At 45.2% G+C, this 15,726-nt stretch overlaps 2 protein-coding genes across 2 annotated transcripts in view; one reads left to right on the plus strand and one right to left on the minus strand.

The window, feature by feature from the left end:
* Nucleotides 1-7,900, minus strand: part of OTC (ornithine transcarbamylase) — a 30,786-nt gene extending 22,886 nt beyond the window's left edge. The window contains exons 1-3 of the mRNA XM_009491373.2: nucleotides 7,824-7,900; nucleotides 3,479-3,617; nucleotides 2,821-2,902 (exon numbers count right to left, since the gene is read on the minus strand). Of these exons, the coding sequence (XP_009489648.2) occupies nucleotides 2,821-2,902; nucleotides 3,479-3,617; nucleotides 7,824-7,900 (298 nt within the window). The remainder of the gene's footprint in view (nucleotides 1-2,820; nucleotides 2,903-3,478; nucleotides 3,618-7,823) is intronic.
* A 4,985-nt stretch (nucleotides 7,901-12,885) lies between these two features.
* The window catches only part of RPGR (retinitis pigmentosa GTPase regulator), a 42,966-nt gene continuing 40,125 nt past the window's right edge, over nucleotides 12,886-15,726 (plus strand). Inside the window, 1 exon segment of the mRNA XM_075721307.1 lies at nucleotides 12,886-12,961. Within this exon segment, the coding sequence (XP_075577422.1) occupies nucleotides 12,886-12,961 (76 nt within the window).

The following is a 15,726-nucleotide window of genomic DNA, read 5'->3' on the forward strand; positions in this document are numbered from 1 at the left end:
CTGGGTCCAGTCCTGTTTAACATCTTCATTAATGATCTGGATGATGGGGCAGAATGTGCTCTCAGCAAGTGTGCTGATGACACAAAACTGGGAGGAGTGGTTGATACGCCAGAGGGTCGTGCTGCCATCCAGAGGGACCTTGACAGGCTGGAGAAATGGGATGACAAGAACCCCATGGAGTTCAGCAAGGAGAAGTGTGAATTCCTGCACCTGAGGAAGAACAGCCCCATGCACCAGTACATGCTGGGGGCCACCCAGCTGGGAAGCAGCTTGGCAGAAAAGGACTTGGGGGTCCTGGTGGACACCGAGTTGAACATGTGCCTTTCCGGCCCAGGCGGCAAATGGTATCCTGGGCTGCACTAGACAAAGTAGTGCCAGCAGGTGGAATGAGGTGATCCTTCCCCTTTATTCAGCACTGGTGAGGCCACACCTGGAGTATCTAGTTCTGGGCTCCTCAGTATGTGAGAGACATGGACATAGTGGAGAGAGTTAGTATGTCCATGTCAATGAAGGGCCATAAAGATGACTAAGGGACTGGAGCATTTTTCATATAAGGAAAGGCTGAGAGAGCTGGGACTGCATAGCCTGGAGAAAAGAAGGCTCAGAGGGACTCTTACTAATGTATATCAATACCTGAAGGAGGGGTGCAAAGAGGATGGAGCCAGGTGCTTTTCAGTGGTGCAACTGGCACAAACTGAAACACAGGAGGTTCCCTCTGAACATGAGGAAACACTTTTTTACTGAAAGGGTGATGGAGCACTGGTGTAGGTTGCCCCAGGAGGTTGTGGAGTCTCCATCCTTGGAGCTATTTAAAAGCCTTTTCAACACGGTCCTGGGCAACTGGCTCTAGATGACCCTGCTTGAGCAGGGGGGTTGGACCAGAGGACCTCCAGAGGTCCCTTCCAACCTCAACCATTCTGTGATTCTGTTTATCTATTTTTCAATAATGGTGTTCTTTACAGACATAGGGACAGCAGGACTTCTGAAAAGACTTCCATGGTGTTAATATATGGCAACAATCTCCTAGACACTGCACAGAGCAGATTTTGCAACCAGTGCTTTCCAAGCCTCTACTCCTTTATAATGAAACCCATCAATTTTCATCTAATTGTTCCTGAGAGTTGCAAAATTTGTTTAGATTAACCTCATCACCAGAACCTTGTCCCACAAGTGATCTCTTTCAACACATTGAAGGTGCAGCTTGTGGGAAATGCTATTTGAGATGGCTCAGGCATTTTATAAACACTCCAATCCACTGGACATTAAAAAATTGGTATTAAATTAGCTTATTTAGCTAAAAGTAACACACGTGACCCCACATTTGTTTTGAGTTAGAAATTCCAAGGGAGAAGTCATGTATGTTAAAAAGCAGCTGAAATGTATAGAGTTTCCATGGACATAAAAACTTGAGTCTGCCTTTGAAACAAAGTCTTAGGCTTAGGGGACTTAAGACCAATTAACTGAAGGTGTGAAGTTAATGCACGGAAATTAAACTGCATTAAACTCCCTTGTGGAAGCTCTCATTCAGAAATAAATTGGTTTAATTTCACTGGAGCTTAATCCCTCTTGGATGAATTGATGTGCATTAACTCCCACCCTTAAGTTAATTCACTTGAACTTTCCTGAGCTTCCCCCTTCCACAAGCCTTCAAAAGCCAAGGACTAAATAGTGCTTCCCTCTGAATACAGAAGCATGAAGGATAAACAGATTCAGAGAATTCGTCATTACCTGCCCATGTACCAGTATGGCAGGCAACTAGAAACTGGACTAAAAACTCCAGAATTAAAAGGTGTGTGGTCTTCACAGAGAGGAAATGCACAAGAGAAACCCATTCGTAAGTCCTGCTTATCTGGAGAAAACAGAAAGCAACAAGTCTACATAAAGACCAGGATCAGCAGGTAAATGGCTGTGCCAGAGGACACAAAGGCAAATTCAGAAATGCTTGCAGATAACATATCTGCTTCTTCCTTCCATTATTTTTACCTTCTCTGTTACACCTTGTAAAGAAATGAAACTCAGCAAGTTTCCTATCCCTTCACCAGGGAGAAGTCAGCCTATGGGATGCTGGGGCAACTTAAATGTGAGAAGGGCAGGCTCCTCCTTCCTTAATGTATAAAAATGTACCCATAAGACAGTCACCAATTCATAGTTTTTCCTTGCTAACATGCAAGCACGTGAATGATTTATTTCAGCGGTCTCATTGACTTCAGAACAACTAGCATGTAAATAAAGATATGTATGTGTTTCAGTGTTTGCAGGACTGTATCCTAAAAGAATAATGTTCCATTGCCTGATCTTATTAGGCTAATACCCTGGAGTCTCCATCAAGTTATCTTCCCCTGTAGGTAATCATGTTAAATTTTTTTTTCCCTAATTTATATCAAGGCATTACTACAATTCCCAGTCTAAACACATACTCTGAAATGTGACAACGGTAATGCATAATACATTAGGAAAATATTTATTAGAGCTTGCACAGAATTAAATTTCTGATGCTTACTAAAATAGATGTTAGGAAATGTGCATCTTGCCAATACAGCTAGGAGCTTACACCAGAAATGTTTACTTCTGCCTGTTACTTTATTTCTGATCTATCATGTTTTGGAATGATCTGGTGAAATTTCAGTGACCAAAAGGATGTGCTTGTAACATTAATATGCAAGGTGAAACAGAATTAGCTACCATTCTTTTCCCTTTTTTGCTGTCAAACTTCAGGTTTCTCCTCAGTAGAAATTGCTAAATAAGAAATTATGCAGTGTTTTTCAGTACATACAGTATACAATTTCATAAAAATCTGACCATGCCATTGCTCAGATCTACCTGTTTCTGCAGATAATCTTGTTCTTGTGCTTCTCTTCTCAAAAATCATGGCCAAAGATTTTCCTTGCATCAAAGGCAAGTACTGGAACATGAAAATTGAAGGCATTTCAATTTTATAGTCATTATACACCTTACAGTGTGAAATACTTCTTTCACATTTTAATTCAGCATTAGAAAAGTTACACAGGTGGTTTTTTAACCACAGCTTTGTTCTCCTGCCCTTCAAAGAATTTCTTAGCAGTGGAAAGGTTAAAGGCAAAGAAGTAATTCTAGGAGCAAAAAGCAACTGCATTTTGGCACTCAATTTGAGATAGCAGTAAGGAGAACTCTGATTCCCATGCAGGGAAGTGTCTTCCATTTCCTACATTTAGTGCTGCATGTACACCATGTGTCAATGGATGGGGTTAGCTGACAATCGGGACTTAGCTGTGCAAAGCTGTTTAACCTTTTCCCTTGCAAAATCCTCTGAAGTATTTAAAGAATATCTCTGAACACTTCACAGGAAGGGTCTCTGATTTGTGGCACATGATTTGCAGTATCTAAGAGCTCAGGTGATGTTGTTTAGGACAAGGCAGCTGAATGGCTCATTCCCAATACTCTTCAAAACAATATTTATTTCAACATCTGAGTGACCTAAATGACAGTTAAAGCATTTTACCTCTCCTTTGTGCTTTATCCTTTGTTTCAAATCTGAGGCCATCCACAGCAAATACTTCAGCTCATCTGCTGTGTAGTTCTGTAGAGTGAGGAAGTCACGACCTTTCAGATGAACATTCATTTGAGCTGGTGGCCCATACCTGTGTCAAAAGAGCAAAAAATACATGCTTTTTGTCATTCGACACTGAATTGTACTCATGCTAAAGCCAATGAGCAAGCAGCTGAAATCTCTCCTACTCCCCTCATTTGACCCAGCTGGATCAGCTTGATGGACTGTGTTAATTACTGTCAGACAGACACAACATGCCACTGTATCTATCACCACCATAACAGTCTCTCAAATTGTATTATAAACTGTACATTAGATGTAGTTTCTTTTGCCTTCTGATATGCATATGGCTTGACTGCATGCTGCCTAATCAAATAAACCCATATGCATAAAGCCATTCAGGGCTTGGTGAAATGGCTTACGCATAGACCGCAAAGCTGCCCTTTGGGGGCACAGAATACACGGAACTGATCTTGGTGCTCCTTCTCCCTCCTTCATGCTTTGTGGATGAGCAGACACTTGCCATATTCCACCCCCACTGACACAAATGGTGGCATTTCTACAAATGTGTACGAAATCTCTTGATTACACTGGGGTCTTTCCAGTAAAAAAACCCAACAAAATAGCCATGTGCTCTGGTCCTTCTCCTACCACACAAGAGATGTTCTGGGCATATGCAGTGTATTTATTCAGTGTATTCTGGCCTCCAGACAGATTTACGACTTCAGAATCACATGATATTGGATGTAGGTAATCACCCACAGAAGTCACATGACCAAATTTCCTCTAGCTTAGATGAAGTGTCTTAATGAAAGTCATGTCCAAGCCCATGTTTCCAAAGGCTTAAGGTTAATAAGGGAGAGTGGCAGCTTAGCCCCTTCTCTGGCACTGTATCTACAGCCCTCCTTGGCACAACACAGACTGCACTGTACTCTTGCTAAGGTTTGGATGGGTACAAGCTAAACATGTCTTTTTAATTAAAGGCAGCATTTTTAGACTGATCTGATGGAATGGAGACCAAAGCAATGCAAACAAATGGACTGAGGGCAGCTACTGCTTTTGTCTTTCCAAGTAGGCTTCCCTTTAGCTCACCTTTGAGGCCAGGCTCAGTTACAGCACCTCCAAATTGCCAAGTCCTGGAGCCCACAGCTAGGAATATTCCAAGAAAAAAAGAAAATAGAATTTCTGTTCATTTTTCTGTTAATTCCAATGAATAAAAGCCCTGGTAGTGGATAGGCCTATTACGGCTTCTAAAGATTTTGGTGTTATATTAGTTAAATCTGGAGGGAAAGACTTTTTCTGTAGAATTTTGTGGCATAGGCTCCACCTGAAACTGGAGGAAAAGAGCATCTCTTAAGGGAATGGTACCACACATTATTACTGTCCATTTGACATCACAGCACAAACTCCACATCTGCTCCAAATCATGTAGCAGAATTTTTTCTTTAACTGAAGATATCTAAATGCTGTGTCTTTTCCTTCTAGACACCTTAAAAGTGTTTTAGATACACATTATTCCAACCCAAAGGATTCTATGATTCTATGATTATACCACCGCCATTACTAAGAAGACTTTTTTCACAGTGAAAAGGATTATGTGGAACAGCAGAAACACGGAGAATATACAAAGAAGTAGCCCATGCAGATGCCCTGCAGATTAATATTGCTGGAACTCAGTATATGCTGCCATATATCAGGGCAATGTACTCCAGAGATTATGCAGACTGCCAGAGGCTCCACCGCTAAGCTAAGCACAAAGCACCACAAAGATTCCCATCAATGTGCACCATCGGAGTCCGGTTTCTGCACAGGCCCCCAGACTGCAGGAGGGCTGGACTTTTCTGTAGCGCTGTGCAGACAAAGGAGTTGATTTCTTGTTTTCTAAGTTTAGAGTAATATTGCCTGTGTACTTTCTTAGAGTGTCTCTGAAAATCGATTCTTACGTGAAATACAATCTAAATTGTATGTGTGACTTCAGTAATAAACGTTTATGGCAGTACCATTTAAAACAATAATCCACATTTCCAAGCCATAAAGACTAATCTTCACAGCATTACAATCATTAGTAAAATAAAGTTACATATTTTGCTAAGTCTTATCCTTCTGTCCCTATGCTTGCTTCCAACCTGAGGTAAGCAACCTAGAAACAGTTAGGAAGCATCCAAATGCCCCATTTTTGAATTTGAAGTGGGTGTTACAAAGCTAGCAAAATGATTTCCTGTGCTTCTATATTCAACAGCTGCAGAATAGAATATACCTGACATTATAAGAAAGGCTGGGCATTCATGTGTCAGGTAGCTTCCACCATAGCATGAAAAACAGCCTACCATGGCAAGCTACTGAAATCCTGCCTTGAACACCAAGGCTCTTAGTTGATATTCAAGGGGTTAGCTCTAACTTAAATGTGTATATGCTGAAAGAAATTAGTTTCATAACTGTGACTTTTTTATTGTGTGGGTTTTTGTTTTTGTTTTTGTTTTTTTTTTTTCCAGAACAGGGATTTGCTACTCTATCCAGTTTGGGGGAACAAAAAAAATACTTGTCCAGTTTTAAAATCTATGCAATTTTTTGCTGCTTGGTCATTCTCCTTCACTGCATTGTTTCCAGAGCAGCTTTGATGCTGCTCCTTGAGTTTCTAATTGCAGCCTACAATTCCTTCCAGGGAGTTAGAGTTTGTCTAATCTCAAACTGCCAAGCAGGAATTTCTGTTCATAGGTCTTGTTTTACCACTTGGCACTATTGAGAAGTGGACTGAAAAGTATCCACCACTAATTTCTGCACTGGTAGATAGAGAAGCACTAAAATTGGTTACCCAGAGAGGATTTGGAATTACCATCCTTAGAGATTTTCAAGACGTGGCTAAGCAAAGACATAGCTGAGCTCATATGCTGTTGTCAGGCTACAAGCAGAAAGTTGGACTAGAGGCCTGCTCCTGACCTCTATGTTCCCATGATGATTCTGTTTTATTGCTATGACCTTCAAGAAATGTCCACATCCTCTGAAAGAGGCAGAAGTGGACAAATAAATTCCAGAGAAGGAGCATGAGACAACATACCAAAGTTAAACTGTAACAGGCAGAATTGCAAGGTCAAGCAGTTGGCTTACTCCTTTCTGAGCAGGGATAGCAACTACTCTGGACTATCAGCACAGACTGATAGGTATTAGGTTATCCTGCAGTATCAACCACAGTACTTAACTTGCAATGCTCATAGCCGATGGTAATAGCTTACGCCAATGTTATGATATAATGTTAAAAAAACCCTAAAAATAAAAAACAACATTATGTGGGGAGCTTAACAAATTGGATGACTTTATTGGAAAACCAGCTTTACTGCAGTTTTTTTCCAAACTTGCTTTTCTGTCATCTCTGCTAACCAGAGAAAGTTCCCACCAATTGCCAGCAGTGAAAATCCAAAATCCATAAAAAAATTTATCACCCAGGCTTCAGGACCACTTTAAAACTGTAGCAAATAAATCACAGAACTTGGAAAACGTTTGGGTTTTCACCTTATGTAATGTAGAAATGATAAATAAAAATGATTTATTGCACATGAGGATTCCTGTGAATGTGAAATTCTCATATATTGTTCTCTAGCATTACCCATTTGTTACACAACACTGTTAATGCTATTCTTATTGACATGAAAACATAGGAAGATGTGGAATTAAGTTTCAAGTCTTTAATTTTAGCTTGCTTCTGGAGATGTGACAAGCATGAGAAGCAGCTTACTGAAACACTGTCATACAGGTACTTTTCTGAAGGCATGGGGTTCAGGCATGTCTATGCGGCTGAAGAAAGAGCCCAAAGCCAGGTCACAGAGCCAGGTCTACCAGGTTAACTTCAAACGTCGTATCACATCATGCTTTTCCTGCACGTCTCCAGTGTATATAGAGACAAAAAAATACCTTGCGGCTTCAGGAGAGAATTTCCTCCCCAGTACCGGCCATGATAACTGTCTAAATGCATAAGAATTTCCTGTACTTTATTCAGATAGTTATTTATTGATTACAGTACCTGCAATGTACACTGACCTCAAGAAGAAACATTCCTTCTTGCCTTTGCTGCTAAATTCCACAGAAAGAATTAACATCATTTCACAAACATTAAAAGGGAAAATCCTCCAGTCTCCTGAAGATGCTGAGCTTGCTGCCTCTGAAGGCAAAAGGGCACTAAAAATGCGAAAAAAAGTGCCTTTCTCTGAAACACTCACTCCTTCACAGGACTCAATGAATTTTTTTCTCCAGGTTTCTGAATAAATGGCACTGAATGCCAGACAAAACTAAAAGATTAGCTTACCAAAAATGTCGCAGCAGCTGCTTGCTGGGCCATGTTAGTTTTGCCGTACTGAAGAAGTTCCTCATGTTAAAGAGCATCTTCCGTTCGCATTAGGCTTCTCTCAATCCTGCAAATAAAGTTAACAGAAACTGAGGTGTACGAGGCAGAGAGCAAGCTGTGCTGCTGTGCAAACAAGGGAAAACCAGGAACCAAAGTCTTCACTTTGGTTGCCCCAGCCAGGGCTGGGCCTGGTGGGGGTTGATACTGAAGCTTTTCCTTGGTCAAACTCTAAAGACAGAGACTTCTCGCAGGGCTCATTGCACCACGCGCAGTTTGTGCTCTTCTGTGTGGGCCCATCATATCGTACCTGTGTCAACAGCATTTTGTAGCAATGTTGCGTTTGTTAAATATTTGTATAGGAGCATGTGCTAGCAGAAAAAGGCAAAAGAAGATTTGTCCGGGTGCAGCATGAGCAGGGCGGCTCCCTTGGGGATGGGACCGTGACCATGGGGGCTCCCCTGGCCCCAGCATGGACCGGGCAGGGACTGATGGCCCCGTGCTCAGCCAAAATGAGGGTCCTGGGCCCATGGGTGTCAGGCTGAGCAGGGCCAGTAAGGCTTATTTGTGCCTGCAGGGCCCTGACAAGAGTGGAGAAGGGCTACATTAAAAAATCTATATACTGCTGGGGTTTTTCAGACCAAGTTTTCAATTGTGCTATGGTAGCGTTAAACAGCCCTCAGTGAGGCCCAGAAACTTAAATATTGTGGCCACCATACCTCCTTACCTTAAACTGCTTGCTGTATGATCTGATGTTGGTCAAGTGCTAAATACTAAAGTGATTTCATTTAAATTGCTACCGTCAAATACAATTATCAGATAAGATTTTATGCCACCTGCACTGTAGGCGGTTTTGAAATGTGGCCATTACTTTCTCATTTCCTCCTCTGTATAAGGAGAAGTGTACTTGTGTAAATCAAGGTGATGGCATATCTATCAGAGATGGTGATATGCTGAAATTTCAATGTGAGGATGATATAATTAAAACACATTTAAAAAAATAGTTTGACTTCCCCAGAAAGAGAGACTGCCGTGAAAGGCAGGGTGATAGCTCTTGGTAGGATTTCTTCAGGACCCCTCATGCCAAGCCAACCCTGAGATACTTGGAAAACACAGCAGTTGCCAGGGGAAAATCAGGGAGACGCAAAACCCAACGGAATTTAATAGAGAATGAAAGAGCCAGAAGAACGGCACATAGAGAAGAAAGCCAGGCCATGGTTTCCCTTTTGGTTGCCATTCTCTGGGAAATTACTCTCATGGCCTTCAAGCCCAGCCCTGGGGACTGAGTGTGTGTCACTAGTGGTACCCAGGAGGAAAGACAGCAGGGAAAGAAAAGGTGGTTGAGGTGCCAAGGCCCCCAGTCTCGTCCTGCAGCCCCGCAGGGAGGGGACAGTGCCAGTGCCCCTGTGTCAAGTCACCCTTAGACAGGGACTGCCCGGCCACAGCTCCCACGTGGACCAATTCCCTCGTAAGCTCCTGTGGGCGAGCAGCAGTGCCAGGCAGTGGGGGAGAGTCAGACCGGTGTCGGCATTGCTGTCGGTGCAACGCACTTCTCTTACCTTTGGGGTGACAGCAGCATCTCTCAGCGTGGAGGCCCAGAGCCACCCCCCCTTCCTGCCAGCTGTCCCCGGGCTGCCAGGGCTCAATGTGCTACCATGTGAAAAACTGACTCACCCATCTCAACACCATAAAATGCTTCAGTCTTGAAATCAGGATTGAATTGCTTTGGCATATTTCTATATTACAGGGCTTGGTATTGAAAATGGAGCAATAACAGTACATGGGTTAAGACACAGTGGTGAAGAAAGAATAATGTAGTGTAAGAGAAATATAGATTAGGATAAAGAATGATATTGATATAGTCACCTAATATGAACTTAGGCCCTGTCTCCTCGCTGAGCTGGCAAGAGACTGACCCTTGACACCTCCTTTCTTGAAGGGAAGCAGCAGTCAGGGTAGGGAAAGAAAAGCATTTATGCAGAAGTAGCTGTGGGGTGGTGCAGCAATAGTGCCCATGTCGCTTCCTTTCAACTGGGAAAAAAACACCTTGGGAGGTCAATGTGCTCCCTGGCCTCCTGGCCTGAGGAAGGGCCTGACCTTGGTGCCTCTCTTTTGCAGAGTGGGGCTTCAGCAGCTGAGGCACCTCAGAGGGGGAGCAGCTCCTCCCCTACACCTCTTTCCAATCTGCTGCACCCCGCCATGCCCACAGCTGCATCTTCCAGCAGAGCATGTCTGCTTGGACACCTGGGACAATGTGGCATAACTGGACCCCTGCCAACACAACTTCTGTTTCACCTGCCTGCAGTGGTCGTCTAAAACCAAAGCAAAATGCCCACTCTATGAGCCTTTCCAGTCCATCCTGCACTCTGGCAGCCAGCGATGACTTCCAGGAGCTCAGCATCTGGCTACCTGCAGGCACTTCTTATAACTCTTGCCTTCTCCTGTCATTCCTTATTCAAAGATCTCCTTACCAGGTCAGCCATTCTTCTGGCAGAGATACATTTGTCCCACTTAGTGAGGTGGCTGCCATCTCTCCCAACCAGATGTTGATCTTCAGATAGGATCTCACAGTCATAGAAACCAAAACCCTGTTGCTGACACCTTCTTCCCATGAACCTGTCTAATCGCTTCATAACCCTTTTATATTCTTGGCATCCACAGTATCTGTTTAACTACAATCTCAGGCATCACTTTGCGGAACAATGTTTATTCAGTTTTATTTTGAACAGCTTTTGCTGGATATCCCCTCGCTCCAGAGTTAGGAGAAGCAGTTAGGGCAGAAAGCATCAGAGGGACAATGGGTTTCAAAGAGATGAAATCCCTGCCTCATGTGGAGGCAAAAACCACAAAGGCATCCTGGTCACTTGAAAACGCAGCCACCCTTCTTTGTGTGTACATATGGCTACCTCATCTTATGCACCAACAACTGTCTTGATTACACTCTACATAAAACAAGGCTTAAATTGGTTATCCAGGCTGCAAGCTGCAGTCTCTATCGCAGTACATCATCTTGGAAGCAAGACCTTTTTCTGTCAGCAAGGGATGACCTGGCATATCTGAAACACACAGGAATAGCAAGAAAATGGAAATCCATAAATGACTGCAGATTATTTTTTGGGGGAAAGCTCCACTGGGAGTTTGGGACTGCACATTAAATATGGTTAAAAGGCTACAAGCCCCTGGACTTACTCCAGTGGGATCTGCACAACTGCCTAAGTGTCCCTGGCTGGATGGAAGATTGAGCGTCTTCTCACGCACCAGATCAGAAGACTGTACAGGGCTGTCCTGGTGAACCAGAGACCATACAATCATAGAATCATTTAGGTTGGAAAAGACCTTTAAGATCATCCAGTCCAACCATTAACCTAACATTACCAAGTCCACCACTAAACCAATTAAGGGTACAGTAATAATTTCTTGTTTCTTGGCTTGGTGGCTGGATTATTTGTAATGAAAGTAAAAACTAGGAATCATTAAGGTTGGAAAGGATCTCTAAGATCATCAGTCCAACCATCAAGCCAACACCACCATGCCCACTAAACCATGTCCCAAAGTGCCACATCTACCCATTTTTTGAACACTTCCAGGGATGGTGGCTCCACCACCTCTCTGGGCAGCCTGTTCCAATGCTTGACTACCCTTTCTGTGAACACATTTTTCCTAATATCCAATCTAACCATCAAACAGAGGAAGCTTGTCTTTTAGGACAGCAGAACCCCAGTGGTGACAAAGTTTCTGAGTTGTGTTCTGTTCATCCATCCGAGGCAGGGCAGCCCCTCCAAGCACTCTGCAAAGCAAGCAGGAGCCTGGTTTGGCTAAACAGGAAGTTCAAGGCAGAGCCCTGGTGCGAGATGGCTGCTTTGGGAGCCGGAGGCAGGGACAGGCTACAGAGGAGGGACACAGGGACGATGCCCAGGGACAGTGTTGGGAAAGCAAAGCTCTGCTGGAGATGAGACTTGCAAGGGGCCTTCAAGGGAGGTGATTCTTTCCTCCTTTCAGCACCCGTGAGCCTCTGTCTGGCGTGCCATGGCCGGTTTGTGCTCCCCGAGCAGAGGTGATTGTGCCCCTGTACTCGGCGCTGGTGAAAGGCACCTGGAATACTGTGTCCAGTTTTGGGCCCCTCACTACAAGAAAGACATTGAGGTGCTGGAGCGTGTTCAGAGAAGGGCAACAAGGCTGGTGAAGGGTCTGGAGCACAGGCCTTATGAGGAGCGGCTGAGGGAACTGGGGTTGTTTAGTCTGGAGAAGAGGAGGCTGAGGGGAGACCTTATCGCTCTCTACAACTACCTGAAAGGAGGCTGTAGTGAGGTGGGCATTGGTCTCTTCTCCCAAGTAGTTAGCGATAGGACGAGAGGAAATGGGCTCAAGCTGCACCAGGGGAGGTTTAGATTGGATATTAGGAAAACGTTCTTCACAGAAAGAGTGGTCAAGCATTGGAACAGGCTGCCCAGAGAGGTGGTGGAGTCACCATCCCTGGAAGTGTTCAAAACACAGGTAGATGTGGCACCTGGGGACATGGTTTAGTGGACATGGTAGTGTTGGGTTGATGGTTGGACTGATGATCTTAGAGATCCTTTCCAATCTTAATGATTCCTAGTTTTTACTTTCATTACAAATAATCCAGCCACCAAGCCAGGAAACAAGAAATTATTACTGTACCCCTAATTGGTTTAGTGGTGGACTTGGTAATGTTAGGTTAATGGTTGGACTAGATGATCTTAAAGGTCTTTTCCAACCTAAACGATTCTATGATTCTACACGAGGAGGGACAGAGACACCGCCGGCCGCTCCGGGGAACTGTAAGATGGCGAGGCGAGAACAGCCGGCCCCTGGTGACCGCCCCGCCCCGCCGCCAGCCCCACCGCCGGCCGCCAGGGGGCGCTGCCCCCGCCGGCCGCCAGCCCCGCCCCGGCCGGGCCCCGCCGGCGGGCGGGAGGCGCCGCGCTGTGCTGCGCCGCGCCGCTCTCTATGGCCGTTGCCCGTGGCAGGGCCCGTGTTTACTTCCGGCCGCCCGGCGCCGCGCTGCATGGGGCGCGGGGGCGGCCGCCCGCCGCCAGCTGCCATGGCCCAGCCCGCCGAGGAGGACGAGCTGCCGGTGCCCGGTGAGTGGCGCCGGCCCCTCACGGGGGACGGAGCTGCGGGCCGGGTGGGGGGACCTCGTCCGCTCGTGGCGGTCGCCGCCCGCTTCCCCCCACCACGGCGGCGCTGGGCGCCATCACCAGCGGCCCAACGGCCGCTTCCCGGCCCCGGCGTGCGGCCGCGGGCCCTGGTCGCCCCGCTCTGCGCTTCTCGGCCGGCCCCGGCTCCCTCCGGCCTACGAGTGCGGGGGCCCCGCGGCGCCGGGGTGCGGGCCGCCGGCGCGGGCCGGTGTCTTCCGGCGTCTGGGGAGGAATACGGACGCTGACGTCAGAGACGGGGGCAACCTTGCTGTCGTCACCGGCATGGTATTGTGGTGCAGTGTTAAGCAGACAGGTTTCTTCCTTTAATAAATGAGTCTTGGTCCATGGTTTGACCACGACAATTTTTAAATATTTGCTCGGTGCCCGCACGGCAAAAACCTCATTGTATGCTCTGTGGGATTTAATTTTATGAATTGGTAGGATCTAATTTCCAAACTGACGGCTTAGGTTTAAAGTTGTGAAATTAATGAGATATGAAGGACAGTTGTGAATTAAATTGTCTGGGTTTTGTATATGTTGAATTAAAAAAATATATATATTCTTTCATGTTAGTGCTTCTGAAAGAAAAAGAAATGAACCAGAAAGCTCCACTTTGGCACGGGTGCCAAAGACATCACTGTAAGCGTGCTCAAATATGCAGCATGGCCGGCTGGCTGGAGATTTAAAACAAAATCGTGTTTGCAGATGCCTTTTAGGATGTCTGTGGTTGTAGGTGTGTCTGCATAAAATGAGAAAAACTCAACCCTTTCTTCAACTTTGACTGCACAAAGGCTTGTTTTTAATAAAATGGTTAAACACATCTAGAGAGGTAGTACATACAGTTCTATATATATCTGCTGAACATGGTACATAAAACAACGTCATTTGCAAATATGGGAAACTTGTGCATTAAAGAATCATTTCAAAATGAATATCAAATTTACAGTTTAAGAGAGAACTTTGGGTTTTGGAGCTGGGTTGCACAGATTTGATGAGAATGAAACATCTCTGTATTTATTTTCAATGAAAAAATGTTACTATCAAATTATATATAATTTTACAGAAGCAGTCTAATGTTACTGTGTGTATTTGTGCTGTGATGACTTACATGTTAACAGAAAGTCTGCAAAGAAAAGGTTTGGTTTTTTTCTTTGTTTGTTTTCTTCTCCAAAGAATGATTCTATGCTTAGCGCACAAGATTTGACATTTTAAAATAGGAGGTCTAATTGTGCTTTGCCATATTGTCTGCATGGCTTTTGGCAAATTATTTGACTTGTGAAGTCATTTATTTTCCCATAGAATTAATATTTTCTGTGTCAAGCCACATGCTTGACCACAAGGTGAATGAATAGTTAATGTTTTATGTTTTAAAACAACAGTGCTGACACTTTGGAAAGTAGGCAGAATTGAGAAAACTAGACAGATTGCAAGGGTGGAAGAGTTGTCTGGATTTTTTGTTTGAGTTTTTAAAATCATGGTCTTATGATCAAAGACAGTTGTGCCAACCCATGTTTTGAAGGGTAAGAGTTTTGATTTTAGGGGGCTATTTTTAGAGCACATCTTTTCAGATGGGTGAGGAAGAGTGGTCAATTTGGAGCCTGGCACCTCTTTACAGTGGGTGTGTGTCTCTCTCTAATCCAATTTGGAAAACCTGTTTGAATTCGAGTATAAACGTAAGTGAGAACTCTCTGTCTCGACATGCTTTCAGGATGAGCTTTTTATTTTACTTTCTGGGGGCAGTTATTCAGAGTTCTCTTTTCTTTCTTTTACACAACTAATAATTTTTCTCAGAGAGTAGTGATAAAGTACATTAGTATACTTTAAAATAAACTATTGTTATCTGTGGTGGGTTGACCTTGGCTGGATGCCAGGTGCCCACCAAGCTGCTCTATCACTCACCCTCCTCAACTGGGCAGGGGGAGAAAAATATGACAGAAGGCTCATGCATGGAGATAAGGACAGGGAGATCACTCAGCAATTATTGTCACAGGCAAACCAGACTCGACTCAAGGAAATTAATTTAATTTCTTGCCAGTCAAAAGTCAGAGTAATGGGAAATAAACTCAAATCTTAAAACACGTTCCCCCCAACCCTCCCTGCTTCCTGGGCTCAACTTCACTCCCGATTTTCTCTACCTCCTCCCCCAGGGGGATAGGGAATGGGGGTTACCGTCAATTCATCACATGTCCTCTGCTGTTCCTTCCTCCTCAGGGGGAGGACTCCTCACTCTCTCCTCCTGCTCCAATGTGGGGTCCCTCCCACGGGAGACAGTCCTCCATGAACTTCTCCAATGTGAGTCCTTCCCACGGGCTGCAGTTTTTCACGAGCTGCTCCAGCGTGGGTCCCTCCCACAGGGTGCAGTCCTTCAGGAGCAGACTGCTCCAGCGTGGGTCCCCCACAGGGTCACAGGTCCTGCCAGCAAACCTGCTCCAGCCTGGGCTCCTCTCTCTCCACGGGTCCACAGGTCCTGCCAGGAGCCTGCTCCAGCCTGGGCTTCCCACAGGGTCACAGCCTCCTTCGGGCACATCCCCCTGCTCCAGCGTGGGGTCCTCCCTGGGCTGCAGGCGGGTATCTGCTCCTCTGTGGACCTCCATGGGCTGCAGGGGCACAGCTGCCTCACCATGGGCTGCACCAGGGGCTGCAGGGGAATCTCTGCTCTGGCACCAGGAGCACCTCCTCCCCCTCCTTCTGCACTGACCTGGGGGTCT

This window comes from Pelecanus crispus, chromosome 1, assembly GCF_030463565.1.
Source record: "Pelecanus crispus isolate bPelCri1 chromosome 1, bPelCri1.pri, whole genome shotgun sequence".
Taxonomy (NCBI): Eukaryota; Metazoa; Chordata; class Aves; order Pelecaniformes; family Pelecanidae; genus Pelecanus; species Pelecanus crispus.